The sequence below is a fragment of the Poecile atricapillus genome, chromosome 10, assembly GCF_030490865.1.
Source record: "Poecile atricapillus isolate bPoeAtr1 chromosome 10, bPoeAtr1.hap1, whole genome shotgun sequence".
NCBI lineage: Eukaryota > Metazoa > Chordata > Aves > Passeriformes > Paridae > Poecile > Poecile atricapillus.
Genome location: NC_081258.1, coordinates 13,686,237 through 13,714,031, shown reverse-complemented (window position 1 = coordinate 13,714,031; position 27,795 = coordinate 13,686,237). Strand labels below are relative to the sequence as shown.

Sequence of the window (27,795 nt, the reverse complement as noted above, 5' to 3'; positions counted from 1 at the left end):
GGCGGACGCGGCGCCCGGAGCCGGGGCGGGTGTTCGGGCCCGGTCTCTTTCCTTTCTCCAGCGGGGGCGGCTCGCCCGGCCCCGGGGGAGGGGCGGCGGGGCGGGCGTTGAGCAGGGGGCGCGCGGCGGGCCGGGGCCGGGCGGTGGCGAAGGCTCCGCGATGCCGCTGCTGTTCCTGGAGCGCTTCCCCTGGCCCAGCCTCCGCACCTACACGGCGCTCAGCGCCCTGGCGCTGCTGGGCGCCGGCCTCAGCGCCTACCGCGCCCTCAGCCAGGCGCCCGGCGGGGCGGCGGGCACCAAGCCGGCCGAGCCTCAGCGCTGCGCCGGCCCACGGGCCCTGGACGTCGCCTACTACCTGCTCTCCGACAGCCTCTGCGTCTGGGTGAGCCCGGGGCGGCGGCGGGGCCTGCGGGCCCGCGGCCTGCGGGGCTGGCATCGGACTCGGCCTCTGCCGGCGCCTCCCCGCGGCCGGGGGGAGGCGGGCGGGTCCGGGGGGTGTTTCGTTATTGTTGTTTGGAAATTGCTCGCAGAATAAACAGGGGGCTCATCTGGGTTTCCCCTGCCCGCTCCGAGCCGCCTCCGCAGCCGCTTCCCTTCCTGCCTGGCCGGGGCGGTGGGGCAGCGTTAGAGCCGAGTGCCCCGAGAGTTCAGCCCGCGGCTTGTGCTGCTCTCCCCGAGCGCCCCTCGCACGTCCTGGCTGGGGGGCTTGGGAGAAGCTGTTGGGAGCGTTTGCCGCGGTCCCAGGCGCTTGCTGGGCTTAAGCTTCTCCAGGCACTGCCAGAAATCTGAGTAAGGGGCTGTCAGGTATTCGAGCCCAAGCCTTGCCTGCCTTTATTTATTTATTTAAAAATAGCACTGAAAGTCTTGTAGGTAAGAGGAAACATTCTCACTGTTTAAGGAAGATAAGAAAATAATTTTCTGTAACTTTTTAAACCCAAACCTCATATAAGGGTTTATGAATTTTGGCTCACTGGTTTGTATTTGAAATAAAGGCTCAACAAGGGGAAATTGGAAACCTTGCTGATGAATGTTGCTGTTGAACTTTTTATCTGTCTGTCACTCAAAGGTGGCAGTAGTTGGGCATCTGCTTCACAACATACTTGCTTGACTGAGGTGCTGATTTTTAATATACCAAACACATTAATCCTGTTGAAGCCTGGTCTCAGAGCGTTAAAAGTCCTGGAAAAGTTTATTTTATGTCCTTTGGAAATGACAGGGGGAGGCTTCTTCATCATCCACCTTCTAGCCTTTTTAGCGTCCTGCTTATGTCAAAAGTTAATTAAAGTGCCTTTGCCAGATGTGAGATAGCAGTTTTCCCAGGCCCCTGTGTTCTGCTTCTTGCTATTTTGCTGTAAAGAAGTTTCCCAAGAAAGCCTCAAGCAGTGTTGTTACTGAAGGGATGTGTGCTATTCAGCATGTTTTGAGGCAGCCTCTGAATCCTCTTACTTTAATAACAGATTCAAACTGGATTTTTCTCATCTGCCATATGTTAAAGAAATGAGCATCTTGGTGATCTATATGTTTTGTCCCCATGTTCTTTTATGAAATTTGCTAATCTGTATCAAATAGTTTATTGTGGAGAGGTAGAGCAGTTTGTTGGCTTTACTGCTGTATCAAGCTGACTGTGTTAGTATTTCTGGAAAAAAACAAATCTAAGTGACTTATCAGCTACTTCATGTGTCTTGGAAGAGGCCAGGCTTATATTTCACCAAAAAAGAAGGCAACTAATACTGTTCTGACAATGGCAGGTTTTGTTAGACTCGTTCATTCCCCTTCTCTCCCTTCTTCTAAATAGGGCAAAAGTATTTGTCACTGACTGCTTTATTTCTTTCCAGGTACTAGTGAACACTGCCTGCTGTTTTCTGATGCTGGTTGCTAAGCTAATTCAGTGTATGGTATTTGGTCCTCTTCGTGTCAGTGAGAGGCAGGTGAGAGAGCAAACAACGAAATTGTGAAACATGACAAATGGTTTGATTTTCTATATGGAATTGCTGAAACTGGGCAAGAAAAATAAATTTTACAATATATGTCTTACCATTTGGTTAGCTAGTATATCCACAGCCACAAACTTCCAGTTTATTTCTAAGGGAATTTTTCCTATTGTATTTTATAAGCCCACAGTCAACTTGAAAATCCTGTTTCTTTAATGAACCCTGTCAGATTTCTTACAAGCAGACCTCACTTAAAATACTTGCAACGTGTTCTTCTCTATCCTGCCTGCACCTGGCAGCATTTCTCCATCATGTTCTGTAGTTGTCAGCACTGGCAGTCTTGAAATCCCTCTTCTTTTGTACCTTGACTGCTGGGGAAGTGCTTTCCATCCTCATACACTGAATGGATGGTTTATCAGCCTGCAGGTTTAATAGGGAATAGGCAAGAAAATTGCCAGAGAAAGGAGATGAGCAGGACTGAAAACTCAGGCTGTTTAGTCCTGCTCTTGGCTATGTGAGAATGTTTGTAAAAATTCAGCATGGGAATCATGAAGCCCAGAGTTTTTAAAAACAGGATCCTGCAGAAGATGAAAGTAGCAGCAGGACCTTGAATAGTATCTCTATATTATTTTTAAAAAAAAGTAAGGGAAATAAGTCCAGAAGTTGCTTGTGTAAATGCAGTAGCAGTGGTCTGGAGTGTGTTCCCATATTAAAAAATAGTATGTAAAAAAAGTTCTTTAGGAGGAATCAGGCCATGATGATTTTTGACATGCAGAACTGAGGCACACAAAGCCTCGTTAATAACTGTGGATCCCTCAAAACGTATTGTATTTGTAATTCATGCCTCGTAGAGGCTCTGAGTGGTGTGTGAAAACCAAGGCACTATCAAACTGCTGTGGGCCAGATTTTCTTTCCAGTCCATGTTGACTATAAGGATGTGGAATTTTAACTGGTGATGGTTTCCAGGATGTTCTCAAGCCTCTTAAAAACTGAAGTGAAAAACAGTAGCAATGTGGATCCATTTGTGTTTGGACAGTGGGAGTTTGCCTCAGTTATTGTGTAAAGGAAAGCTGCTTATTAACACTGGCGAGCCCAAAACAGCAGCATCATTAAGGAATTTGGGGCCTGTCTTAACTAAACTCCTGATGACTTCATCATGTACTTTAACAAAACATTTAGTTTCTTAAATTTTTTTATCCCCTCCAAGCTGGCTTGCTCTCTGCTGCTTGAGAACATCATATTACTTCTTGCATACTTTGTGTGTGGGAATGGTTTTATTTTCATTGCTCATCCATCTCATTCTCCACTGTAGGCATTGTGATTCTTAAGGACAGACTTTGTCATCTTTTCTTAATCATCTGTACTTTTTGGCAGGTTTTTTGGAAGCAAGGTGCTAGGCAATTTGGGCATCTTGAATAACTAACTGTGGCAGCTTTTTCAGCAGAGAGGACTGTGTGTTTGCAGCCTGGTAGATGAGTTGCTTGGGCATGAAGAATCAAACTGAAATCAGACTTGCTTTGTGCTGAGCACTGTGTTAGGAATATAGCAGGAAACTGCATTGTGTGCTGTGTAGCACAGTTATGCTGCCATGCTACAAGAAACTAGATAGACAGTAAGGTCTGCTAGTATTTTATTACGTTTCTTACTTGAGTAAGGGTACCACTATTCAAGATGTGTATGCAGCAGACTTCAGCTAATGTATAAGTCACACTTTTATGTCCATATTTTTTTTTTTTCTTTATCTCTTCCCCACCTTCTCTGCAATGTGTGTATTGTCAGTGCTTTCACTACAGTAACCAAATCTCTTCCATTACAGCATCTCAAGGATAAATTCTGGAATTTCATTTTCTACAAGTTCATCTTCATTTTTGGTGTGCTGAATGTTCAGACAGTGGAAGAAGTAGTGATGTGGTGCCTCTGGTTCTCTGGACTTGTGTTTCTCCATCTGATGGTTCAGCTCTGCAAGGACCGCTTTGAATATGTAAGTTTTGATTAAGGGCTGTCTTTTGGGACATGCAGATTCTGTTTCTGGTTCAGGCACTGGCTCAGATAAGGTACAAACAGGCCATTTAGACCTTTTCCGCACCCTGCGGTACTGAGCACGTGCATTTCCCATTAGCTTCAAATACTTGCTATAAAGTACAATGTCAATCTTACTCCTTCAGTTTTCCCATGAGACAAATGGAGCTGAAGATACTTATTTTCTTTAATAAATTGCTCCTTATACGAGCCCTGTAATTACTATTACATAACTGCATGAGATGGCTTCATAGCTCTCCTTAGTAAAGACATCTTAACAACAGAACATCCCTTAGATTGGTGCCCTTTAGGATTGGCCTATGGAGCCTATTTCTGCAGATTCCTGTGCTCAGGTTTCACACTCATTTTGATATACTGAATTTTGACTGCCAGTGTCTTTACAATATACTGTGCAATTTTCTCTCTAAGCTACATTCCACTTTCTGTTAATACCAGGAATAAATTAGGTAGAGATGCAGAAATTGAAGGCTAGGCAAGGAAGAAGAAACTGTAATTTAAACAGTAAATCTTGGCCTTTAAACTATAATGGGCCCACATTTTTCTAGGCTCCTCTTTCCTGGCATAGAAGTTTGACCTGAGCTGAATCCATGAATTTCTTTTTGGTAGATCTGGGCTTTGCAGTTTTTATTTTTTTAAATAATGTCCAGTAAGGCCTGTTAATTCACAGGTAGCTAAGCACTTAAATTTGAAACTGAATTGGCTAGAGTTAGGAAAATGGAGACAGCAGTGAACAAGGCAGTTATCTGGTATTTTTAGTGTTGTTCAGAAAGCTGTGAAAGAACAAAGGTCACGTGGGAAGAAATCCTTATTATATTCCTTTTGCATTCAAAGTGTGCATAGCCATTTTTTGCTTGGACAAATGATATTTGTATGATTTGCTTTGTGAAGATGGGGCATGTAGAGCTGGACCAGATACAAAGAAGAAAGAAAGAACCCATTTGAAAACAAAACATGAGAATCAACTTTGTTAATCAGATCAGAGTGAAGCTTTGGGCAACTCCTTCTTTCCTTGTCCTGTTCTTTCTTATTCTGCCCTGGAAAAGAGGATGGACCAACATCCTCTTGGGTTGATTTAGACAGACTAGGTGTAGCCCTTTGTTAAGGTAGTTGAGAGTTTCAGCACACTTCGCATGCTACTGAATGAGAAGCAGAGTTTGTCCAGCAATCTCTAGCTGCAGCTTAAAATTTTTTTTGGGCAGATGCCTCTTTCTTCCAGAAGAAAATGACAGTAGAAGAAATATGGGGTGGAAGACCAAGCTGGACAAATTCAGATCAGCCGAATTTGGTGAAAAATTGACAAAACGTTGCTCAAAAACTGTGTGTTAGGTTAGGTGTCTTTGTAAAATGCATATTAATCCTAAGCAGATGCTGTGGATTTGATGCAGAAATTACTGTGTCTGTGGTTTTCTTGCACAGGTGATTGAAACAGCTCAAATAATCATAATAATTGTAAATAAAAAAATTGTATCTGATTGTTAAAATGTGACTGTAAATGACAGTAAAATGAATGAGGCTTTGGGATAGTGTGTGGGTTTAGCTTTATTCTTCATAATTTATTACTACATTGCATTGTGAAATTTGTTTTATGATAGCAAAAGATTTTCCTGAATGAGGTCTTGTTTGGTGAGGTGACAATGGAAGGCAGGGTGGATGAAGTACTCACTTAAACCTGTCATGTATTTATGTATTTGTGTTGCAGCTTTCCTTTTCTCCTACCACACCCATGAGCAGCCACGTCAGAGTGCTGGCTCTGCTCATAGCCATGCTCCTGTCCTGCTGTGGATTAGCAGTTGTCTGTGGAGTTGTTGGCTACACCCATGGCATGCACACGCTGGCTTTCATGGCAGCAGAGGTGAGACTTTCTTCATATGTGTTGCGGTTTCTGCTTTGCCTTTGACCCCTCACTTGGCGGTATCCCAATACACAATGGATTTGCTTTTAATTCCCATATGAAAGACGCTTTGAAGACACAAAAAAATCCTCCCTTGTTCCCCTGTTTTCTGGAAGTTGCCAGATTGACAGGAATTTCAATCTTTCTCTCTTCAGCCTTTAACCCTGAAAAAAAAAATCTTAGTCTGAAGAAGAGAATGAGAGGATAGACCTGTAAGATGATGCTGAAATCAAATGGCAGCTTATGAAAAAGTAATGATTGTGCTTCATGAGCATTGCAAGAAGGGTTGGTGAAACAGCTCTTGAGAGATGGAGAGTGTGTATGAAAGTGCAATGTGCACTTCAGCCACTTTCTTTGAAGTTGTATTTTATATTTCATTTCTCCCTAAAAGGAATGAGACATCCTTTTCTTAGAGCATACCCTTGGGATTTGCTTATGTTTGTATGAGTTGTGTCTCAGCTGAGATGAGCAAGACATTTTTGTGCACTCCTGAATGCTTGGCACTGTGGACTGAACATCAGTATGTTTGTAAGCATCAGTATGTTTTTGATGTTGTGGTGGGTTGTTGCACTCTGCTTGAGGAAGTGATGATCTTAAAGGAGAGGAATCCAATCCAAGTATGTTGTCTTAGCACATTGTTAGTTCAGATAACAAATAAGATGTACAATTTATTTTTCTTCTCCTATCTTGAATTCATACTTGGAGTTAGGAAGCAGGAAGGAAAACAAGTGATAGTAGGAGAATACGATGCTTGTCACACCACAGTTCAGTTATTCAATATGTCACTTTATTTTTCCATGAATACAAGAATACGCAAGACCAGATTTGTAATTAAACAGTGGAAGGGTATTGGAAGATTTAACAGTGTCTCTAAAAAGTGGGGTCTCCTTGGTGTCTCTTATCTTGGCTTGGCAGAAGGATTATCAGCATTGCACCAGCTTGGGCTTGGTTAATCAGGGAGTGTTGTGGTGCCTGTGATGCCTCCTCAGCACTGTGTTGTGTGGTAGTGTGAGTGCTTGGGGTTGCAGGATGGACCCAGTTGTTCATTTTAGTGAGAGCTGTTCTATGTGCTGATGAACGAAGGAGTGGCTCAGTCAGTGTAAGTGTGGGGTGTCAAGCCAAGCCCTGGATCCTCTGCTGTGCTGCTGAGGAACTTCGTGGGAAATGCAGAAGAAAGGGTCTCCTAGCTTTGCTTGCAGCCACTGGTGTTTGAGAACATTCCTGAGCTGAGGGCTGCACAAACCCATTGGATTTGACAGTCCCAGATGTACTCTGGAAGGTTGTGTGATCTCATTCATTGAACTTGTTTATATGTGAGCCTCTGTAATATCCAGAGGCAACAAATTCCACATTTACTTGACTTTGTGTACATGAAAGAGCTCTTTGAGTTGTTCTGAATCTTGTGTTTGAAAATCACAGAATGATTTGGGTTGGGAGGCATCTTAAAGATCATCTAGTTCCAACCCCCCTGCCATAGGCAGGGAATAATGTCCTTAGCTATCATCAGATACATTTATGGTGAAAAGAAGCAAAGAATCATTCCCTGTTTAATCTTTTTCATAGAATTCGTGATTTTATCATCTTTTTGCCTGTCCCTTTTCTGCTTTTCCTTCTAAGCAAAAGAATTCTAGTCTGTTTAATTTTTTCTCATAGGAGATGATATAATATCTTGCCATTTTTGAACATCTTAAATATTCCCTGTATGGATTGGGCAACCATGAGTAATTTCCTTGATTTTAATACCCAGCACTCATGTGAGTGGAATAAAATATTTAGGTTTCTTTCTGTACAGGTACTGGCATTGACACCTCATGACAGACTTCAAGCTCTTAGTGAAAAAATAAATCTTTCAGACTGAAATGTTTTCTGGTGATGGCTTGTGTGATGCGTCTTGAGAGGGACCCTGCCAAGTGTATTCCATTAGTGTGAATGAATTACATTAAGTTACATTAAGCTATTAATCTCTCTTCTGCAAGCATTGATTTAGCTCAGGGTTTTCAATAAAGCAGTATAGATGTTTTTCTTGTGTTTTAGGTAACTTCCCCTTGTTCTCTGTTGCTTGTCAGCATTTTTTTTTTTGCTGCAGAGGGTGGATGTGAAATGTGCAAATGCTCAGAGAAAGTTGAGTAGGGACTTGTCTGTATTTTTGAGTAAACATTAATCTTTTTTGCCTTAATATGTGATGTTCAAGAATTATAGTATAACAAGCAGTGTCCAGTCTGTCTATTTTTGCAAGTTTTTTTTTAAAGCCAGTTAGTAAACAGTTGGTAGATATGTTTGGTATTGCAAAGGGTTAAATATGCATAGAAGCACTTTAAGAATGCTTTTTACAGATGGAAAAAATTATTCAAACTAACCAGTTTATTGCTGCTTTGGGAAGTTAGTGGTTTTGATAGTTCTTCTGTCCTGTTTATAGCACTTATGCTGAAGGCATGCCATCAGACCAGTTTCACAGAAGTGGTTTCAGTTGCTCATTGTAAATCCCCTGCCTCTCAGTGTCACTTGGCCCCTGCTAACTACAGGGTGGTGTGGGCAGTCTCTGGGGGAAGCGTGTCTGGTGTTTTTCACTGTGAGGGTAGAATTAAGAGGTGGAGCACTGTGGGCTTGATGGATTACAGAGAGGTGATAGGGCCATTTCTTAGATGATAAGAGCCCATGGAAATGTAGTTACGTTTTTGGTGATTTGTCTTTACACTTCTGATCTTACACTTTCTGATATGCTCAGTTGTTTTTTTCTCTGTACTTAGCCTAGAAATGTAAGTATGATTAAAGAGAGAAGTTATTTTAGCAGCATTTACATCTCAGCAAAGGGGGGAATTATTTGAAATTATCTTCCTCAAATTTCTGATATTATTCTGTTCTTCCAGTTTTGTTTTTTTTTTAGGAAGTGGGATGAGAAGAAGTAGTTGATGGGATTGTGGTCTCTACACTTGCTGAGTGATAGTTGAAAAAGGCAATATGTCCTGTATAGTTGGGAAAAAATGACACTTAACAGCAGTAACACTAGTGGCTGCTTTAAAAGCGTTGTGTCTTTGGGAACAATTTCTTCCATATTTATTTATAAGCTTCATGGTTGTCTCAGGTATGTTGTGCACAGTCACCTATAGTGACCTTTGGTGCACAGGAACTTGTTAAGCTGCAATAAATGCATTTTGTGTTTTAGGCCTTGAGTTCCTGCATCTGAACCACTGTCCCTGCCTGAATGTTGTTAACATGTATGGTTTTTTTCCTTCCTCTTTTGCAGTCTCTGCTGGTGACAGTCAGAACTGCTCATGTGATTTTACGGTAGGTAGCTTATGTTTTACATCATGGGTATTCAGGATGGTGGTGCATATAGCATGTTGATGTAAGAGGTGTATGTAATTACCTCATTGAATTGCAAATGCATGTTTGGAGATTGAGAGCAGCCCTGAGGAGAGACTTGGGGGTGTTGCCGGATGAGAAGTTTGACATGGCCCAGTAATGTGTGCTTGCAGCCCAGAAAGCGCAACCACATCCTGATCTGCATCCTCACAGTGTGGGCAGCAGGTCCAGGGCGGGGATTCTGCTCTGCTCTGCTCTGCTCTGCTCTGCTCTGCTCTGCTGGGACTCCACATGGAGGGCTGCGTCCAACTCTGGAGCCCCCAACATGAGAGGGATGTGGACCTGCTGGAGTCTAGAAGACTCCTTAAAGATTTTCAGAAGAATAGAGCACCTTTCGTGGACACAGGCTGAGGGAGCTGGGGTTGTTCAGCCTGGAGAAGAGAAGGCTCTGGTGAAACCTTAGAGCCCCTTCCAGTACCTAAATGGGCACCAAGAGAGCTGGAGAGGGACTTTGGACAAGGGCATGGCATGAAGGAATGACTTCAAACTGAGAGAAGACAGGGTTAGATTAGGTACTGGGAAAAAAGTCTTCTCTGTGAGACTGGTGAGTCACTGGCACAGTGAGTGGTTTCCCAGAGAAGCTGTGGATGCCCAATCTTGAGAGTGGTCACGACCTGATTACATGAGACAGCCGTAGGGATTGGAAAGAGATGATCTTCAAGATCCCTTCAAACCCAAACCATTGCAGGATTCTATGAGATGAGCAAAGGTGGTTAGCTTTAGCCTGTGCTGCTTTTAAGCACAAGTTTTGCAATTGACTTTTTTTTTTCTGTTTAATTTGAGTGATGTGTGCTGCTGGATGAGGGTTGATAGATGCTATTTAATGTCATTCTACGGGGTTTGTTTTAAGGCCTTGGTCTCTCAAAGGTTTGCTTTGAAAAAGTCAATTGCATGTGTAACTGTAATACAACTATGTGTGCTTATGTAGGACATGGTGTGAAACACAGGAGCCTCTTTGTGCAGTTCACTGTCAGCATTTCAGGTCTGACACTGAGCTGTAATGACTCACCTAAGAAACACCTCACGTGCTGAGAAATGTGCTTCTGTAGTTACTATAATCTCCTAAGATCGACTTTCAGTACATGAAGTAGTTTTTAGCAAATGCTGCATCTGTTCTGTCAGCTGGCAGTGTCTGTAGTGCCAGTGTGGGCACTACATTGACTACTTTTTGCTTTTTTAAAATGCTGCTGTTTGAAACCAGTAACATTAAAAGAAGTCCCCCTCGAGTGAGCACAGGCTGTGGGCACAGGGCCTTGGACGGGCAAAGAATCCATATCCAGAAATTCTTTGAAAAATTGACAAAATAGTTTGAATTATAGAGATACTATTTAACAAAAAAAAAGAGAGTAATGTTCATTTCCTCACTCTTGCAGATATGTAGTTCATCTCTGGGATCTCAACCATGAAGGAACATGGGAGGGCAAAGGCACTTATGTCTACTACACAGATTTTGTCATGGAGCTAACCTTGCTTTCCCTGGACTTGATGCATCATATTCATATGCTGGTATGAAATACTGGACATAATGCTGGACAAATAGACTGGCATTAAAATAAAGGGTATTTGGTATACATATTTTATATGTATTCTTACTTTGATTATTTTAGAAACCAGATATTACAGAGAAGTGACTTAAATAGAGATGAAAATATAGGGAGGGCATTCTGGCATTCTTTCTTCCTGTGTAGTTGAAGTCATCACAGATAACTTTGTTAAGGAGTATTAACTACTGTGTGTAATTATCTGTTTAGTAGGTGTTTAATTAGCTTTTTTATTGAGTAATAAAAAAATAAAAAAATCAGACTGAATTGTTTTCATTGGCAGCAGAGGATGCTAAGCTGGACAGGACTGAATTCAGTTTATCCTCATTATAAATGCTGTGCTGCCGAAGTTGTATGTGAAGAGGTAATGAGTGGTAGTACCTTTGAACATACATGGTTGGTCTGAATGGACCCAACAAAAGAGAAGTTCTTCAGGGCTGGTTTCTTGATTTCTGTAGATCTCTTAAAACTTGATGCAGCTTCCTGTTTCCCATGGTGCTTATTTCTTATCATCACTGCTCTGTTTTTTTCCCAAGCTGTTTGGCAATATTTGGTTGTCAATGGCGAGCCTGGTGATTTTCATGCAGCTGCGCTACCTGTTCCACGAGGTGCAGCGGCGAATTCGGCGGCACAAAAACTACCTGCGTGTGGTTGGAAACATGGAAGCCAGGTGAGCCCCTTACTTGCTCTGCAGTCTTGATGTAGATCTAGTAGAGAGGATCCTGAGAAAGAAGTTGGGATGCTTGTATGTTCCTTTGATACATAGTGGTGTGGTGTGAGCTGGACAGATGCAGTGTTGCAAACCTGACGCTTAAGTCTCTACATTTAGAGTATGTTCTTAACCATTTTATTTGTTAGTGGGGACACTCTGCTTTTAACAGATACGTAGGATTGACTTGTATAATGGCAGTATTACTGGTTATGTATAAAGTGGCAAAAAGTGAACTGCCCTGTCCAGTATTCCTTCTTTTGTTTCTTTTGCATACTACCTTAGTAGGGTGACAGAAGCTCTGAAGAACTCTGCCTGTTCTAGCTGTCAAATAGTGGCTTTGGCTGTGATAGAAATCAATGCTTTTAATACCATTAGGCCGTACTGTTCACCTACTGACTGAAATGAAATCAAAATATTAATTAAAACCTGCCTGGCTTTACCTTTGTATTTACTAAACCTGAAGCCAACTCTGAGACTCTGCCTAAAGTGGAGCTGAGAGCACCGTGGCGGTACTTTAGTTCATTCCCTTTTAGTGAAGTAATACGGAGAAATTGGGAGGCCTGCTAAAACCCAATATTATACCAGATAGTACTGCATTTCTGACCCAATGTTTTCAAAATTTAGCTATGTTCTTAAAAATATTAAGAGCCACAGGAAGTATTACTCTTCCTGTACATCACTGTACTGTTTTAATTTTGGGCCTCTGTATGTTTGATTAATTCTGATTCCTGCTGGTGTAATCCAGGTGCCAGCTATAGAGAAGGCTGGCTTGTCTAGAAACTGCTGAGGCTTTTTTTTTTTTTTTTTTTTTTTGAGAAGTCATTTAATGGCTGTGATATCATGTTAGGAGCTGCATAATAAAGGTTATCCACAATGCATTATTTCTTTCCAGTAAGATGGAGCCACTGAAACCCTTTGAGCTGCTCACAAAGCTGTTTGATTTGCATATGTCACAGACTTCTTGTCTGAACTACTTGATGTGTTTTGGTCATTCTGACTGTGCTGGAAGAACCACATTCTAACGTCCTTCTGAAGCTGCCATTGGCAGCTGCCTTTATGTGCTTGTTCTTCAGGTGTATTCCCCACCAGCAGTGCTGTGAAATGTTGTTACACCACTTATTTCTATATTGTCGTGTTTGGACACTGTGTAGTAACTGCTTACATGGCATTGTAGCTTAAAAAGAAAGGGAGAAAAGTCAAGACAAAAGGGAATGGCAAAATCTGAGGCCAAAATTAGTCACCATAAATGCTTATGTTTCCAAAGAGACAGCTTAATGGGTACTGCTGTTAAGACTCATTTAGAAAAATGACATAAACCAAATCTATACAGATTATAATTTAAGTATCTCAGCAAAATGATCATATAATTGTCTCTTGGAAGGTACTAAGTCAAAGCTTTTTGCACTTAGGATGTATGAGGAGATGTGCAAAAAAAAGTGCCTGCAAAAGGCATCAGAGGGATGTGTGTTCCTTTGCTGTGCAGCTTGAAAAATAAATCAAAAAAATAACAAATCTGTTGGCATATCTCTCTTAATGAAAAGTTAACATGGAGGCTAAGGTTTTCTCCATTCTGGATTCTCTAGAGAGGAGGTCATGCTGAACTTATGTAATCATTCTGTGTGTCTCCCTGTTTCTTCTTTGTAGGTTTGCAGTTGCAACACCAGAGGAGCTGGCAGTGAACAATGATGACTGTGCCATTTGCTGGGACTCCATGCAATCTGCACGTAAACTCCCTTGTGGCCACCTTTTCCACAAGTATGTGTCCAGGCTGGAGAGTGTGCACCCAACTGAGAATGGAAGGGATAGATGGGCATGGCTGAAATTTACAGTGGGATGACAAGTAACAAACTACCAGCAGAACTCTTGGGTGCTTGCTGCCTGGGTCATCTTGGTCTACTTTTGATAACAAAGTACAAGTGTTTTTCACTCCAGTCATTTTCATGTTTGAATTGTTCCACCTGGTGCACTTCCTTACCCCCAAACTAAGAATGTGCACCTTGTCAGCTAGTGGGTAACTAGTGCTGAGTTTCTCAAACACAGGTCGGTAGATACGTTGTGTGGAGGTTGTGTTGATTTTCAGGTGAAGAAGAAAAATTGGAGCTGGATCCTTAAATACTTTCCAGATATCAGATTTAAGGAGAAAACAGGGAGTATTTTTATCTAGTGCATCCTCACATGGTGGTGAGTACCCCAGGACAGCTGTGGAGGCCAGGTCTGAATCTGTGGTTTCAAGGGGCATGAGTCCATCAGGGCTGTAAAAGAGGTTAACCAAATCAGCAGAATAGTCCCTAAGCAGCTGGTAGGTAGAGCTGGGAGACTTTTGGCCAGAGAACCTTTCCATACACTGCTTCTAACACTCATTCAGTAGTGAATAGTAGCAGAGGCTTGTGAGCATAGTGTTCTGAGCTGGATGTGACTTTCCTTGGCTCTTTTGTAGCAGTGCTTACATTTCCATGCCTGTGCTTAAATATGAAATGAGAAACAGGGATTGAAGCAGGTGTTTCTGGAGGGCCATGTGATGAATATGCAGGTCAGTTAAATTGTCCCTGTGGTGTTACTTTCTGTAAATAGCTTTTTGCTTTTCTGGTAACTGTCAAACCAGAGGTTGTAATCTGTGTGCTAATTTGTTGTCATTTATGACAAACCTTGCCATAAATATTTATTTGTGTTCCAAGAAGTCTCTAATGAGATAATGTGCCTCCATAGCAGAAACTCTTTTTCCAGTGCTACTGAATCATGTGAATATTTAATCACCTGCTGAGCACTTGAGAAACCCAGGGTCTTCTCTTCAGAAAGACATTTTCTCTGTATTTAAAAGGATCCTTTTGTATTTTTTTCTGAAGCAATTACAGCTCTGAAGCAAGTTACACTCCTTGGTGCTTTTAGGGAGGGAGCATGTTGCAATGGACAGCTAGCATATAAAACCAGATGTAACTAATAACCCTATTTACAACCTGGGAGTGTTTTCTCTCCTCATAAAAGCCTGGTGATGTTGTCAACAGGCTGAACACTCTGTCCATTTTCAATTACGTGGGATTTTTTTCCCCCATCAGTTATTTGGAATGGAAGAGAAGGTGGCAGGGAAGATTTGTGTTGCTGAGATCAACCATGTGCCCAAATATTAAGGAAATTAATGGGAGCAGGTGTCTGAATCTTTTAGGCATGGATTTCTCCTTTACCTTGTAGGAAGCAGGCAATTTCAAGAGTTGTTGCTCTGAATGGATGCCAGCCTTGACCTGCTGCCTGCCCTTCTCCTCCTGAGGTGCTGTGGGTGACCAAGCCCTTCTGCCTGTGTGGTACACAATGGGTGTGACCACAGCTGGCTTTTTGGGTCTGGTGCTGGTGCAGCTGAAGGGGTTGTGCCCATTCCAGCATCTTGGCTGTTGAACTGCTGAGGAGCAGCAGTGCGGTGGCAGCTCGGAAAACTCTGGGTGTTTCCCAAGTGACCTTTGGGGTACAGCCCTAGCAGAGGTTTGAGTTTGCTGTGGGCAGAGTGATTTTCCTGTGGTCAGGGAGGTGATGTTGGACAGCACTGCTAGTGCCAACATGCTGGTTGTGCTGGTGAACAAGGTGGTGTAAGGTGGCAGATTTTTACTGTGGTGCTTTGGTTAGTTTTGAGAAACCCATCACTGTGTATCCCTCCATTGGGATGTGATGGAAAGCATCTTGGCAAAGATTCAGGAATTGGACAGAATGCTTGTGTCTTTGACTTCACTATAGTCCTGCAATTAGAGCTTTTCCCTTGCTCTGTGCCATTGCCTCATCACAGGCAGAACTGCTATGAAAATACGTCAGGATACATTAACTGTATGTCCAGTTAGTTTTTGCCTTTTTCACTTGGGAATGGTGAGACAAAAGAACTGGTTTCTTTTCCCTTCCAGGCAAAACTTGCTTGTTCTGAGCCAGAAGGACAGCAAGCTTGGAGAGTGTTTTAAGCTTGTGATAAATCTGCATGCATGTTTATAAAAAGTGAACACTTGAGTATTTTCAGCTGAAAGAAATAAGAAACCTATGGCAGAGTCATCAGGAGTTCATTGAGGGTGTCTGAGCAGTCTATGTGTTGATGTTGTGTACAGAATATGCTACAGCTGCTTGGTGTGCTGGTGATAGTGGTGTCTTGGAAAAACACTGCAAGCTCACCACTGTGTTACTCTTTTCCTGTCAGCTCCTGCCTGCGGTCCTGGCTGGAACAAGACACATCTTGCCCCACCTGCAGAATGTCTCTTAATATCACTGACAGCCATCACGTGAGGGAGGATCACCAAAGGGAGAATCTGGATGAGAACCTGGTCCCCGTGGCAGCAGCAGAAGGCAGACCGCGCCTGAACCAGCACAATCACTTCTTCCACTTTGACGGTGAGCTGAGCACATTTGACATCCGCTGCTGTTGCCCAAATAAACAAGGGGAGCAGCCTTCTGTACAAGAGAATTCTCTCTCTGCTTCAGCTGAAATTCAAACCATGCTCTGCTTGTGTTTGTCAAACACCACTGTGTTTCTGATGGTTCTTTTGCAAGAGCTCAGAAGTGTCTCTGAGGTTTCCCAGAGCTGTGGAGATTTCTTGAAATATTTTGTACATGTGCTCCCTTTTTCTGGATTTGTTGTGGTCAGCAGCTTCAGTTACTGCCATTTAGATTCATTGTGTGCCATGTTGACAAGCAGCATGGGAAATTCCTGTGTCTTTTTTTGTTACCATGTGGTGGTTAATCAACAACAGTCAAAGAAGGGGAAAAAAAGCCCTCTGTGGTGCAGTCTAAAAGTCAGTCTTTCCCCTATCCCCTCGTTAATGTGTGGTTGTCAAAAGTCCATTTGCCACTCAGTTTACAAGACACTTACAACGCTTGGTTAGGTGCAGAAGATTAGTCTCAGAAGGAATCATGTAGCCACAGCAGTTTAAAATGTTTGGGGGTTTTTAGTAGTGTGTTTTAAGTACTCTCAAAGCAGATGTGATTCCAGGCCACTATAAGTTCTGTGTTTGGAGACAACTTGCTTTGAAAAAGACAATTTATGTTTGTCTTCCAGATTTTTTTTAGAGTTTTGGTATTGATGTGTGCTGATCTTCCACAGTTTCCCAGATTTTGTTGGCAGTCTTGGTGTTTCTCAGATAACTTCAGTACTGCAAATATTCAGCTTTGGGCTTTGCCCTTGTGGAGCTCCCATGAGGCAGTTGAGATGCTGCAGACTTACACAGTGACCTGTTCCTCATCTCTGCTTGTTTTGAAGTCTTTGGAGATTGTGGGAGGAGAATAATGGGCAGAGAAAGGTTAGACAATTTCTGGGTACATGGAGACTGGCTGATAGCTTCTGCATGGCTTCTACTTCTGGGGTGCTTTAGGTCTCTAGAGGACATTTATATTTAGAATAGCACTGTATTTTTGATGGCTGTCCTCCCCAGTGCTCTCCAGTGGCTTGGAGACCTGCAGAATTACCATGGAGATAGGAGGAGACATGGAATAGAGCAAAGCTTGTGTTTATTGACGTGGCAACACAGAAGAAGAAGGCAGCCACCCATGTGCCCTACTCTGTTGAGCTGAAGCACGGGATTGCAGCAGTCACTTTGTTCAGTTACTCTGTGTCCCTTTGAAGTAGTATTTCTCAGTGATGACCCATCTGGGGCCTGGATTCAGATTGCTTAGAAGCTGTCTTCATAAAATTGCTGGATTTATTCATGTATTCCAGAACTGGATTTGACTCTGGATTATTTTAATTTTCACTTTAATAGGATCATTAAAAAGAGAAAACAAGTCTGTGTTACTTCCTTGATCCTTTTCCAGCCCCCAGATTGTTAAACCACTATGACAGTGTGTTTGAAGAGAGTATGGGCAGTTCCTGATTCACTTCAGCCATCTCCATGTCTGGGAGACTTTAGGGATAGATTTCACTGCAGAACTCCCTGCATGGACCTTGTGGAATATGAAGACTTACATTAAATACATGTAAAAGTACTTGGTCTGCTGAGATTCTCATGCTCTTTCTCGACTTTCTTGGTGATTTCTTACTCCCAGGCTCCCGAATTGCCAGCTGGCTGCCCAGTTTTTCTGTGGAAGTGATGCATACTACCAACATCCTTGGAATTGCACAAGCCAGCAACTCCCAGCTCAATGTTATGGTAAGACTGCACCTCAGCCTTCCTGTTCGTGTTGTGTAAGGGAAAGGGTTACATGGAAATGGAGAACATAAAGGGGAAGGAAGTCAAAACAGTGGTTAGACACTAGATGAAAGCTGTTTTTCTGAGTGAGAGAAGCTTTCCTTCAGTGAGGTTAGGGCCATATTAGGGTTCAAATGTGCCAGCATAAAAGAACAGTTCTGGAGGTAAGTGAATGAGGTAGAAGAATGACATGACTTCCTGGGTAGGTAAGTAGGCTTTTTCTCAGCTTGCTTGGTGCAACTTTAGCTCTTTTTCAGTACTTCTGTGATAACTTGCAGCACCAAAGGGCACAGTGAGTCTTTAACCAGAGAATTTACTGTTGGTCAAGTAGCAACTGATCAAACCATTCTATAGGTTTTAATTTGTTTTTTAAATCCTTAATAGCACTTAGCTTTAAGATAGCAATTTCAGTGTCTTATCAGTGTGAGGTGGGCTCTCTGGCACCCTCAGCTTTTGCTGATTCATAATGATGATAGAAATGTAGAGGATGAAATTCCATATTTGTTTAATTAATCCATAAAAACTGTAATGTAGTACAAAAAGAAAAGGATGTGGCCCATGAAACACTACATTTTCTTGAGAAGTGCTGTTTCCTTTGAGTTCTTCAAGCTACTGTTCTATACCATGGTAATAAATATTCAGTGAGGTGTCTCATGAAAGTGGTTGAATTTTCTGAATGTTAGGTCTTTCCCATGGCCTATACTTCTGTTTAAACATCTGCAGAGTAAGGTCACTATTTTTAGGGTGTTAGAGGCAGGGAGGGACCAATAAGATGTTGGCAGATGATTTATTAGTTAAATATGCAGGAGCTCTCCATCTGAGGTCAATTCAATTTTTCTTTTACTGGACACAATGATACAAATGGGCTTTTGTTAAGGATAAGTAATGTTTTTTAGGATTGTATATTATCAAAAGTACAGTAGTAACTTATATTAAAATGTCTACTTTAATGGAAAGCTGGTTAAAGGTTAGCAAATTATGAAAATGTTACACATTTTTAATAGAAAATAAGTGACATTCTCCTTTGTGTTACTGGATAAAAACCTAGGGAGGTATTTTGAGAGGAATGCAAGAGGCTGAAATGCTAAATCAGTTGGTTTGGTCACAAGTTAATACAGTGGATGGTTAGGTTTGCAGTAGTTGCTTGTGTTGGAACTCACTGTCAGTGCATAATTTTTACTTTGTTCTCAAAACTCCTTCCGCCTTTCTTATTGCTGTTCTCATTCCCCTGTGCCCCCCATGACTTTGGGCATTAGTGAAAGTAGATCTTTAAATACTAAATGAAACCTAGTTGTTGGACTCTAAAAGCATAGTATTTGTCTTTCCTCTTACTTTACTTATTTAATTTGAATATTATTTAACTAGCTTGAAATTCAATAACAACAGTTCCCTGACAACTCAGTTTAATTTACTTGAATTTTCAGACACTATTAAACTGGTTTGTAGGGAAGATGGCTGGAGGTAATGGGTTATTAAAACTTACTCCACCTATCCTTATCGGTACCATTTTGGAGCCAATATGGCAAAAAGCAAAATAGTTTTTTTCTTCCCGGTGTTGATCTAACCTTCAGTGACTCAAGAGTCTTGTATAGATCTTTATCAAAAAGGCTGTCATAAGAAAAAAGTTGGGAAGCTTTTGAAGCCTTTCTGCATCTACAGGCATTGTTCAGGGCCATGTGGTGTCTCCCTAGGAGCTGCAGTTTTGGTGTTGACTTCAGTGGAGGCAGCACATTGCCCTGTAAGTCAAAGCCAGCATGGGTTTTCTTTCTATCTGTGGGTTTGCATATCGTAAGCAGCATCTTTGAGCTGGTAATATTTTTAATCTCTTTCTGTTGACATACTTATCAACTAACTTCTATTTACTGTCTGATACCAACTGTATTGCTTTCTCCAGGCCCATCAGATTCAGGAGATGTTCCCTCAGGTTCCTTATCATTTAGTTCTGCAGGATCTGCAGCTAACTCGTTCTGTGGAGATCACCACTGACAACATCCTAGAAGGGCGCATCCAGGTGCCTTTCCCCACACAGGTGAGTCATAAAACCTTGCACCTAAAATTACTTTCTATCTTATCACAGAACAGAGCCTCTAAATAATGAGTGAGGGGAATGAAGTGAGTTTGAAGCACTGGCGAATCTGGGATTTGTTTTCCCCTTTGTTTAAATCTCTGTAAATGCAGTGTATTCAGTCATGTACCAAAAATATATTGAAAATGTCCTAGCTAGACAAGAGACAAATATTTGCTCAGTTAAAGCAGCTCTTCCCGGTCTCTCTTGTGCAGAGCTTTTAGAACATTTCCAGTTGATTTCTCTGCTGACAGATAATTGAATTGTACCACTTAGGAAGATATTTTGCAAAGAAAGTCGGCAAAATTATGCCTTGTTCTTAATTAGCACCAGCAGATTTCAGTAAAGCAGTCTGGGGATAATGTTTCTGTTAATAAGAATATTGAATTCTGGTTCTGTGCACATCAGATAGTACTGTTATCTGGAGTCTGTGTGTGGGGAAGCAGAGAGAATTCTCTCTCAACATAGAGCATTCTGTTTATTGCTAACTTATCTGTTTCTAAATTGAACACAACGCCTGACATTGCAGAGGGCAGAGTTTGAATGTGTTCAAAGAACTCGGGTTTTTTGCCATTTCCCACACTGTGTTAAACCTGTGATGTTTGCATTTCAGCGTGCAGATAGCATTAGACCTGCATTGAACAACTCTGTGGAAAGGCACAGTAGTGATCAGGAGGATACTGGAACTGTCACACAGGTAAATTGGCTTAAAAATAGCCAAAAAGCACAATTAGAAGCTGCATGGACTGGTAGGTGCCTTTGGTTCTGTACCAGGTCGGGTTGGTGGCAGCCCTTCCTTACATTTCACATCAGAGCTAACACAGTCAGCCAGATAAATCTGATATTAATATAGTGCCCCTGTAGATGATTATCTGTGTGCTTTTCTTTTTCTTCCTTGAGGGAAAGTGCTATCAAATGGTACAAAGAACAGAAGATCATCATGTCTCTTCCCATGTCTGGTCAGCCCATGCCTGTCTGTGGAATATGAAGAGCAGGGTGCTCTTCTCTTCTGCTTTCTCTTCTCATTCCCATTCTGTACATCTCCAAGCGCTTCCATTAAAAGGAGGAGTATTTATTTTCTGAGTATAAGAATTCTTTTGTGTTCTGGAGGAAGCACTTTATGACATGGGGAGCTTTGGTGGAAATGGAGTGAGATATGAACTGGACCAAGAGATAACAGCCCTTCTATATACAAGGGACAATAATGGGTTTTGCTGTTCTTTGCTAAGGCCCTTACTAGGCAGCATGTGCTAGCTAAAGTGTGGCAGGGAAAAAAATTACCCTGTGAGTAGAGTAAGATCGTATTTCACTTTTGTTTTCCCCGAATGTAATAGTGACATCCTGACAGTTTCTGTTTTATAAATCTTCCTGCTGGTTAGGTGAATTTGTGAGGTGTGTGACTTTCTTTGCAGCCTTTAGTGACCTGAATAGCCAACCTGTTACTACCTGTAATTCACCTGTGGCAGTTCCCTTGTTAGCAGGTTGCAAGACAAAAGACCCTTTGATTTGGTCTGGTTATGCAGTTGAGACTGAGAAAGAGGTGGTAGCAATGGTACAGGTATTTGGAAAGAGCCTGGGGTAGCAGCTACAGAACTGCAGGAATGAAAATCTTGGTCTGGATCAAGCATTTTTTGGTTTCTTTGAAGGTTTTGGAGGCATTTGCCCTGCTCTTTCATGAGAGAAACCTCTTTTGGTACAAATAGTATCTAGCTAGTTATCCTTAGCTTGATTCTGGCTTCAAATCCCACTTTGAACTATTGTATTGCTGTTCATCTTTCATCCCCCCTGCCTGGCATTGGCTGTATTTCTGTCCTTTCTTCTACAGAACCTGAAAAACCTGGGAGTGGTGTCCATACATCACTGTACTGAACACATGCTCTCTAACAGAGATGCCTTTTAGCTTTGCAGTGCTGCTGAGCTCTCCTCAGATGATGTGTTCTGGTTGGAGCAAATGGTGGTTTGGATGGAGAACCTGTTTTTATCATGTAGGATAGCACAGAGATGACCTGGACACAGTGGAACAGCTGTGAATATCCTGCAGTTTAGTCGGGCTGCTGGTGGCTACTTGTGGAGAATGAACTGATGGCCTCTGTGAGAGTTTTCCTGGATGGATATGTACTATTCCAAAGGGGAATCATAGCCAAGAGCTGAAGTGGGAGACTGAGACTGCCATGCATAGAGAGAAGTGTGCTGCTGGGTAGTGTTGTGGAAGCTGGAAGAGGCTGCTGTCCTCTTCCTGCCTCAGAAATGCTTTGTGCATTTAGTGTTAGCTTAGGCTGCCTTTGCACAAGCTGCTCACTCTTTTTGCAGAACTCACAGTTCTACAAGGAGTCTTAACTCCTTGCTGTTGAGAGTATTGCTCTTTTGGAGAGGAGCCTTGGGAGCTTCTGTCTCTAGGAAACTCCTGTCATTTTGGTGTCCCCTTGATTTTGATTTTAATTTGTAACCCAATACCTGGTGTATCTCTTTCTGCTTACCAGAAGAATCTGTTGCTGTAGTCAGTCAAGGGCTTGTCTGTGAGAAAAGGGCAAGCAGCAAACAAGCTACTTCAGCAGGGTTCACTGGAGTTTTGAGAAGCATTTTAAAGGCAAGTGGGAAGGGACATAAGAAGCTGCCATTATCTCCTCTGAGTGTGACTTGAATTTCCAAATTGTGGATAGATAGACTTTGACACCTTATGACACAGGCTCTGACAGAGACTGTGGAAACTCCAGTTCCTTTGTGCTGCTGTCTTAGAGTAAGTTTTACAAGTATTCTGCCTCTTCATTTCTTTTTTTCTTTTTATCAGCATACCCACTGGGAATCTGTAGATCTCCAACAGCAAGTGGAGATCAACAACAACCCACCCATTCTGCTTGTTGGAAACAACACTTCTTAGCATAGCTAAGACACTCAAATAAAAGAACTGTTCTTCATGAGTGGTGTTGGTTTTCCTAGTGCCTTATGTCATATTATGACTTCATTCTACTTAGAGTTCAAAGGTCTTAAGATAGAGATAATGACTGGGTTTTTTTTCCCCAATTGTAGCTTGTGGTTTTGGGGAGTAAGTGCTGATGTAATGCAATGGTAGTTGAGAAGCATTTCTGAGCACCATCATGGTGTAAATCATGTTACAGATTTGTGAGATAATGCTGTAAATACTGACTGCCTCTATCAGTCCTGGCCTGTACCCTTAGTGAGACACACTGCATGTGCTTCTCTCCAGCTGTGCATTGTAATGCTGATGCTTCCAGTGATGCGCATAATGCTCTGCCTCCTCTCCATTCCTATCCTATATGCCCTCCCTTGCTTAAGTACTTGGTGGCTATTTAGAGACACATCTGAGGCATCCCATGATTTTCATGAAACTTTTTCTCTTGGAGCCTGAAAGAGGAATATTTTCTGCACTATGCAGGCTTCTACATCTGTGTTCTGCTACATTACTGAAGCTTATCATAACCTTTACTGTAATTGGCAGTGATAGTTTTGTCTCTAAAACCTCCTTGGTAACTGTTCCTGTGCTCAGATAGAGGATTGGGCTCTGGGTATTGGTTTTTGAATATTTGTAACCTTGTGAAAAACCTCCAAACCTTAGGTGAGCCAACTTGCATCTTGCTCTATACCTGTTCCACTGGGTCTGCCAAGGGCCATCCTGGCCCCAGGTACAATCCATTGGATCTTTCTGTGGGGCTCTCCCTCCCTCCTCAGGGATGTGGCAGTGCTTTGAGGCAGTCCAGTGCTGCCCCTGTGTTATCCCAGTGCACTCATGTGTGTACTGGAGCCCTTTGGTAAATTGCAGCACTGACTTTTTGCTGAGAGAGGCTGAACACCCATACTTGTGTTTGAGGTTGCAGTGTCTGTACTGTGCTGACTTGGGCTCTGGGATTCCTGCTTGGCTCACCTCCCTAATGGGAAGTGACATTTGCCTTGGTGTTTGTTCTCTGAAGGCGTTGGGTTGGGGAGATGGCGTTACTGGCCTGTCTCTAGGGCTTTGGGATGACTCAACTTGTTTTGCACATCAGCTGCCTAAACCTGTGTGTTGTGCTGTGATGCTGCCACATCCTGCATGCCATGCTGTCGGGGCTGGAGCAGCAATCCCATGGAATCGACCATCACAGCTCCTTGGCAGCTCTGCCAAAGGCCCCAAACCATGCAGTAGGAGCTGCCTTGGCCCGTATTTCCTTGGAGCATCCCACTGGCTTGAGCCATCCTCTGGGATCCCAGGTGATGGTAACACCCTTGAGCCCTTCACTGAGGTGATTTGTGTCGTGAGGCCACCAGTCTTGCCTCTCACCGTGGTTCTCATCGCGGGGCTGATGTGATCCTGGGTGGCAGGGTGTGATCAGCGTGTGCTGTTTCACCTCTGCTGCCGAACCCAGCGCCATCATCCATCAGCTCAGTTTTTGGGGTAGTGTTATCAGCTGGCTGTCAGAGGGGAGAGGTGCCATGTGGGGGCTGCCAGCTCCTCTCTTGGCACACTGTGCTTGGGACAGCTGCCAGCCTTGCTCCAGCAGTCTAAACCAGGATAATTTGGGTGCTGCAGAATCCAGTGAACCGAAGCCTCATAAATTCCCTTCTTGAACACAAATAATCTTTACAAGTACATTTGTTATTTTTTCCTTACTATGTAGATTTCTGCTTTTTCAACTCTTCACTGTTGCATCACTTGTCAAGTCAGCTGCAGAATCTGACTTTCAAATGCCCCATTTTCAGAGACCTTTAATTATGAGTAATTAATGTTTGTCTTTGACATTACTTTAAAACACAGCATAAAAGATACTGCGTTATAGGATACAGGATCTTTGAGCATGGTTTGAAATAGCTTTGTTCTGTTTTTTGGCTGGGCTTTTCAAAGGAACCCAAGGGAATTGGGTATAGCAGGTGAGACTCTGGTTTCTTCCAGTGCCTCAGAAAATGACAATTCTTTGTAGCTTGTTTTGATGCAAAGAAGCCCAGATTTTGCAAAGACGTTTTCCTTTTCTCTTAGACTGAGAGAGTGCCACTTGAACTGAACTCCAGACTGGAAGAAATGGTGGAATTGAACGAAATGGAAGCAGAACCTAATGAAGCAGAAGATTTTGAGGCCAGGGGAAGTCGCTTTTCCAAGTCAGCCGATGAAAGGCAGCGTATGTTGGTTCAGCGGAAGGAGGACTTGTTGCAACAAGCTCGAAAGTATGTTCTTTCCTAAAACTCCAGCCTGGCCACTTAGGTGGAGTTCCCCAGAATGGGTTTCAAATGGATTTGAACCACTGAGAGCCTGAGTTGATGTGAAAAGCAATAAGAGGAATGAATACATCTGCTACAGCAGGCTCAGGATGCTGTCTGACACTGCTAAACCCAGCTCTGAAGTAGTGTCAGGTGTCCCAACATGTACACCTGTTCAGCTTCCTGTGCAGTTTGTCCAAAGCTCTTTGAAATCAAAGGCTGATTTTTCCAGCTTAAGTGGGTTTTAGTCTAAGAATGTACTGAGGATAGGTTACTTGGCCTGAGTCCTTTAGCAATCTTTACTTTGGCTCCTGGCACAAATGTCAGCCCTCACTGCCTGTGCTCTTATAACTGAAATTCCTGTCAGGCACCACTTTATCCAGATACAGAGCCCAGAGCAGCACAGATCTGACAGGTGACCCTTACTAGACCTCCCCAGAGGAGCTCAGCGCCAGCCAGTCAGCACCACTGAAGAGGGACCAACTTGAACTGTCTTTTAGTCTAACCAGTAACACCTGTTACAGGTAGAATTCAACTTTTTTACTGGTATTCCAGTTACGTTGATAGACTTTACTAGGATCCAATTGCTGATTAGCAGAGAAGGAAAAGCACTATAGTGATGTAGAAAAAACTTTGTAGTGTTTTTAACAAGTGTTTTCTCTTCCTTTGTGTTGCTGAGAGGGTCTACAACAACCCCACTGAATTCTGGGTCCTTTGGTGTTGTCAGGCTACCGCTGCTCTTTTTCTTTTCCACACTGAAATGCCTTATAAATATCTGGGGGTGTAACACCTTTTATAAGTCTATAAACAGACTTGCTCCTAGACCTAATTTTTCCTTGATGTTTGAAAAAATCTCTTTTAGAGAGACAGTGTATTTTTGACTTCCTGGTGTACTGGTTTGAAGAGCTGTTGAATTTCAAACTATCGTTTTTTGCCATTAATGTGTAAAAATTCACAGGGATGTTAACTCTGGCAGCAACTTCCTTGCCCTCTGGCCTCACCTTACGCTGTGCCCCTTCTGTCACGGGTTTACCCGCTGTCAGCAGGGAGTGCCTTGCTGTGGTAGGCAGTGCCAGAGGCTGAGGAGTGGAGTAACAGGAACAGAGGGAGTCAGTAACTCACCTGCTGTGAATGGCTCTGAGTTGAGAGGACAGCCCTGACCTTTAGAATTGGCTCCTTCCCACAGGCACAAGGATCTTGCACAAAACCTGAGAGCTTCTGCCAACTCTGCAGAGCCTGTTGTAGGTGACGTGGGCCTTCTTTTAGGAGCACTTAACTTCTGTTGAGGCATTTCCCTGCTAGTTTGCCTTCCAGCCCTCCCCGACTGCGGGGATGCATTTTTCAGAGCCAGAATGAGGTGGGTTCTACTCACTCACCTTTTCCTTTTTTTCCTCAGGCGTTACTTAAACAAAACCTCCGATGAGGAGCTGAGCACAGAGAAGCCTTTGCCCGAGGGAGCGACGGCCGACGCCGTCACCCTGCGCCGCAGGACCCTCGCTGCCGCTGCCGAACGGAGACTTCAGATGCAGCAAAACTCTTAGCGCTCGCTGCCCCTCCTTCCTCCTCCTCGTGAGCAACGTTGAATAAATAAATTAAATACAAAAAACCCTGCGCTTTCTATACCAGCAGGAAAGTGTCTCTTCAGAGTTCAGCTGGCTGTGCTGCCGAGTGAGCTGGCTGCCTCTCTGCTGTATAAAGCATGTGGTCTAATAATGTTTGGACAGCTGACAAATTAACCTTTTTTGTAATATTTTCTATGTGACGTTGATCCTCTCCACAAAAAAAGGCAATTTCTAAACCACGGGCATGATTTCTACAGCTGGCATGAGCTATGGGGCTGACTGTACAGCAGAGGCTGGGGAAGTGTGTTCTGAGCTATCTGTGGGTGCAGGTCAGGAGTGCACGGGCATGTTCTGCTCGAGATTGGGGCACTTACTCCGAGGGAAGGAAGTTTGAAGCTTGCAGCAAGCCCTGTGCAGGCTCCTCAGTCCTGTTCCTACAGCAGCCAAGGTGTTCCGTAGGGCGGCTTGAAGGGCTGGGGGAGTGTCACTGGGAGGTTTTTACACTGGATGAAGTTGTCTGGCTACGCAACACAGAAAAGCCTGGATTCACGAGTTGTGCAGCAAAGCGCAGATTCACGCCAGTTCCCGCATAAAATAGTTCACTGTTGCTGGGCTCTTCTGCACTGGCAGAGGTTTGGCTCTGTTATCCCCAGGGCTGCACTTTTCCTTTGCCTTTTATGTCCAGGAGCAAGCGAGGGACAGAGGGGGATGAAGAAGAGGGGCCTAAGGCCAGGTTACAGTCAGTGTTGCCAGGAGCCGGGGGAGTCAAAAGTAAAACCTGCCTGTCCTGGACTCCAGCGCAACACGGATGGGACGGCGCGGAGATCGCTCCGTTATCTTGCTTTTTATTTCATTTTTAACCCCACAACCTCACCCTGAGTTTATTCAGAAAGACTGGAGGAATGGGGGCAGCTAGATCTTTGCTGGCTGCAGCCCAACCTGCTAACCTGGATTTTCTTAAGAACTTTTGAGATCCCCTTGGCACCGCCACCGCTAGCTTACATAGTTGAGTTTTACATGGCAGTGACTTAATTTTTAAACTTCTGGAGAGTGAGTTCTAGTTTCACTGTCCTTTAGAAGGAGCCCAGTATTATCTAGAATTGTTGGTAATTTTTTTACTGTTGGTTTTTAGGTGAAGGTGAATTTAATGAGAGGAATTGCATTGATGTTTAGGTAAAAATAATTTATTTCAATGAAACTCTTCGGGAAGCCTTACCTTGCAATGCTATTAGTAAACCTCAAAAATTTTTTTTGAGATCTTTGGTTTTGCTTTGAACACAGCTGTTTTGTTTTTACTGTTAAAAAACCCCAACCAAACAAAAATAAAACCTTGATCAGTGTTGGAAATTGTTTGTAAATT

The 27,795-nt window shown here is 43.0% G+C and overlaps 1 protein-coding gene across 2 annotated transcripts; it reads left to right on the top strand.

Annotated features, from left to right (window-relative positions):
• On the top strand, window positions 1–27,793 carry AMFR (autocrine motility factor receptor). Of its 2 annotated transcripts, XM_058845550.1 has the most exons (14): window positions 5–382; window positions 1,836–1,928; window positions 3,748–3,912; window positions 5,671–5,823; window positions 9,107–9,147; window positions 10,599–10,731; window positions 11,303–11,436; window positions 13,123–13,233; window positions 15,644–15,834; window positions 17,482–17,585; window positions 19,519–19,653; window positions 20,303–20,386; window positions 24,656–24,840; window positions 26,270–27,793. In XM_058845550.1, the coding sequence occupies exons 1-14, from the start codon at window positions 161–163 to the stop codon at window positions 26,412–26,414; spliced, it is 1,896 nt and encodes a 631-aa protein (XP_058701533.1). In that variant the 5' UTR covers window positions 5–160; the 3' UTR covers window positions 26,415–27,793. The 2 variants fall into 2 exon arrangements, with proteins under 2 accessions (XP_058701534.1, XP_058701533.1); XM_058845551.1 differs by lacking the exon at window positions 24,656–24,840 and having other exon boundaries at window positions 1–382; window positions 26,270–26,428.
• The last annotated feature ends 2 nt before the right edge of the window (window positions 27,794–27,795 follow it).

Bases quoted from the DNA above. Each gene is read 5' to 3' on its own strand.
- AMFR (XM_058845550.1), top strand. From the start codon at position 161: ATGCCGCTGCTGTTCCTGGAGCGCTTCCCCTGGCCCAGCCTCCGCACC. The intron at 5,824-9,106 runs GTGAGACTTTCT...CCTCTTTTGCAG, and splicing joins TGGCTTTCATGGCAGCAGAG to TCTCTGCTGGTGACAGTCAG. The intron at 20,387-24,655 runs GTAAATTGGCTT...CTTTTCTCTTAG, and splicing joins ATACTGGAACTGTCACACAG to ACTGAGAGAGTGCCACTTGA.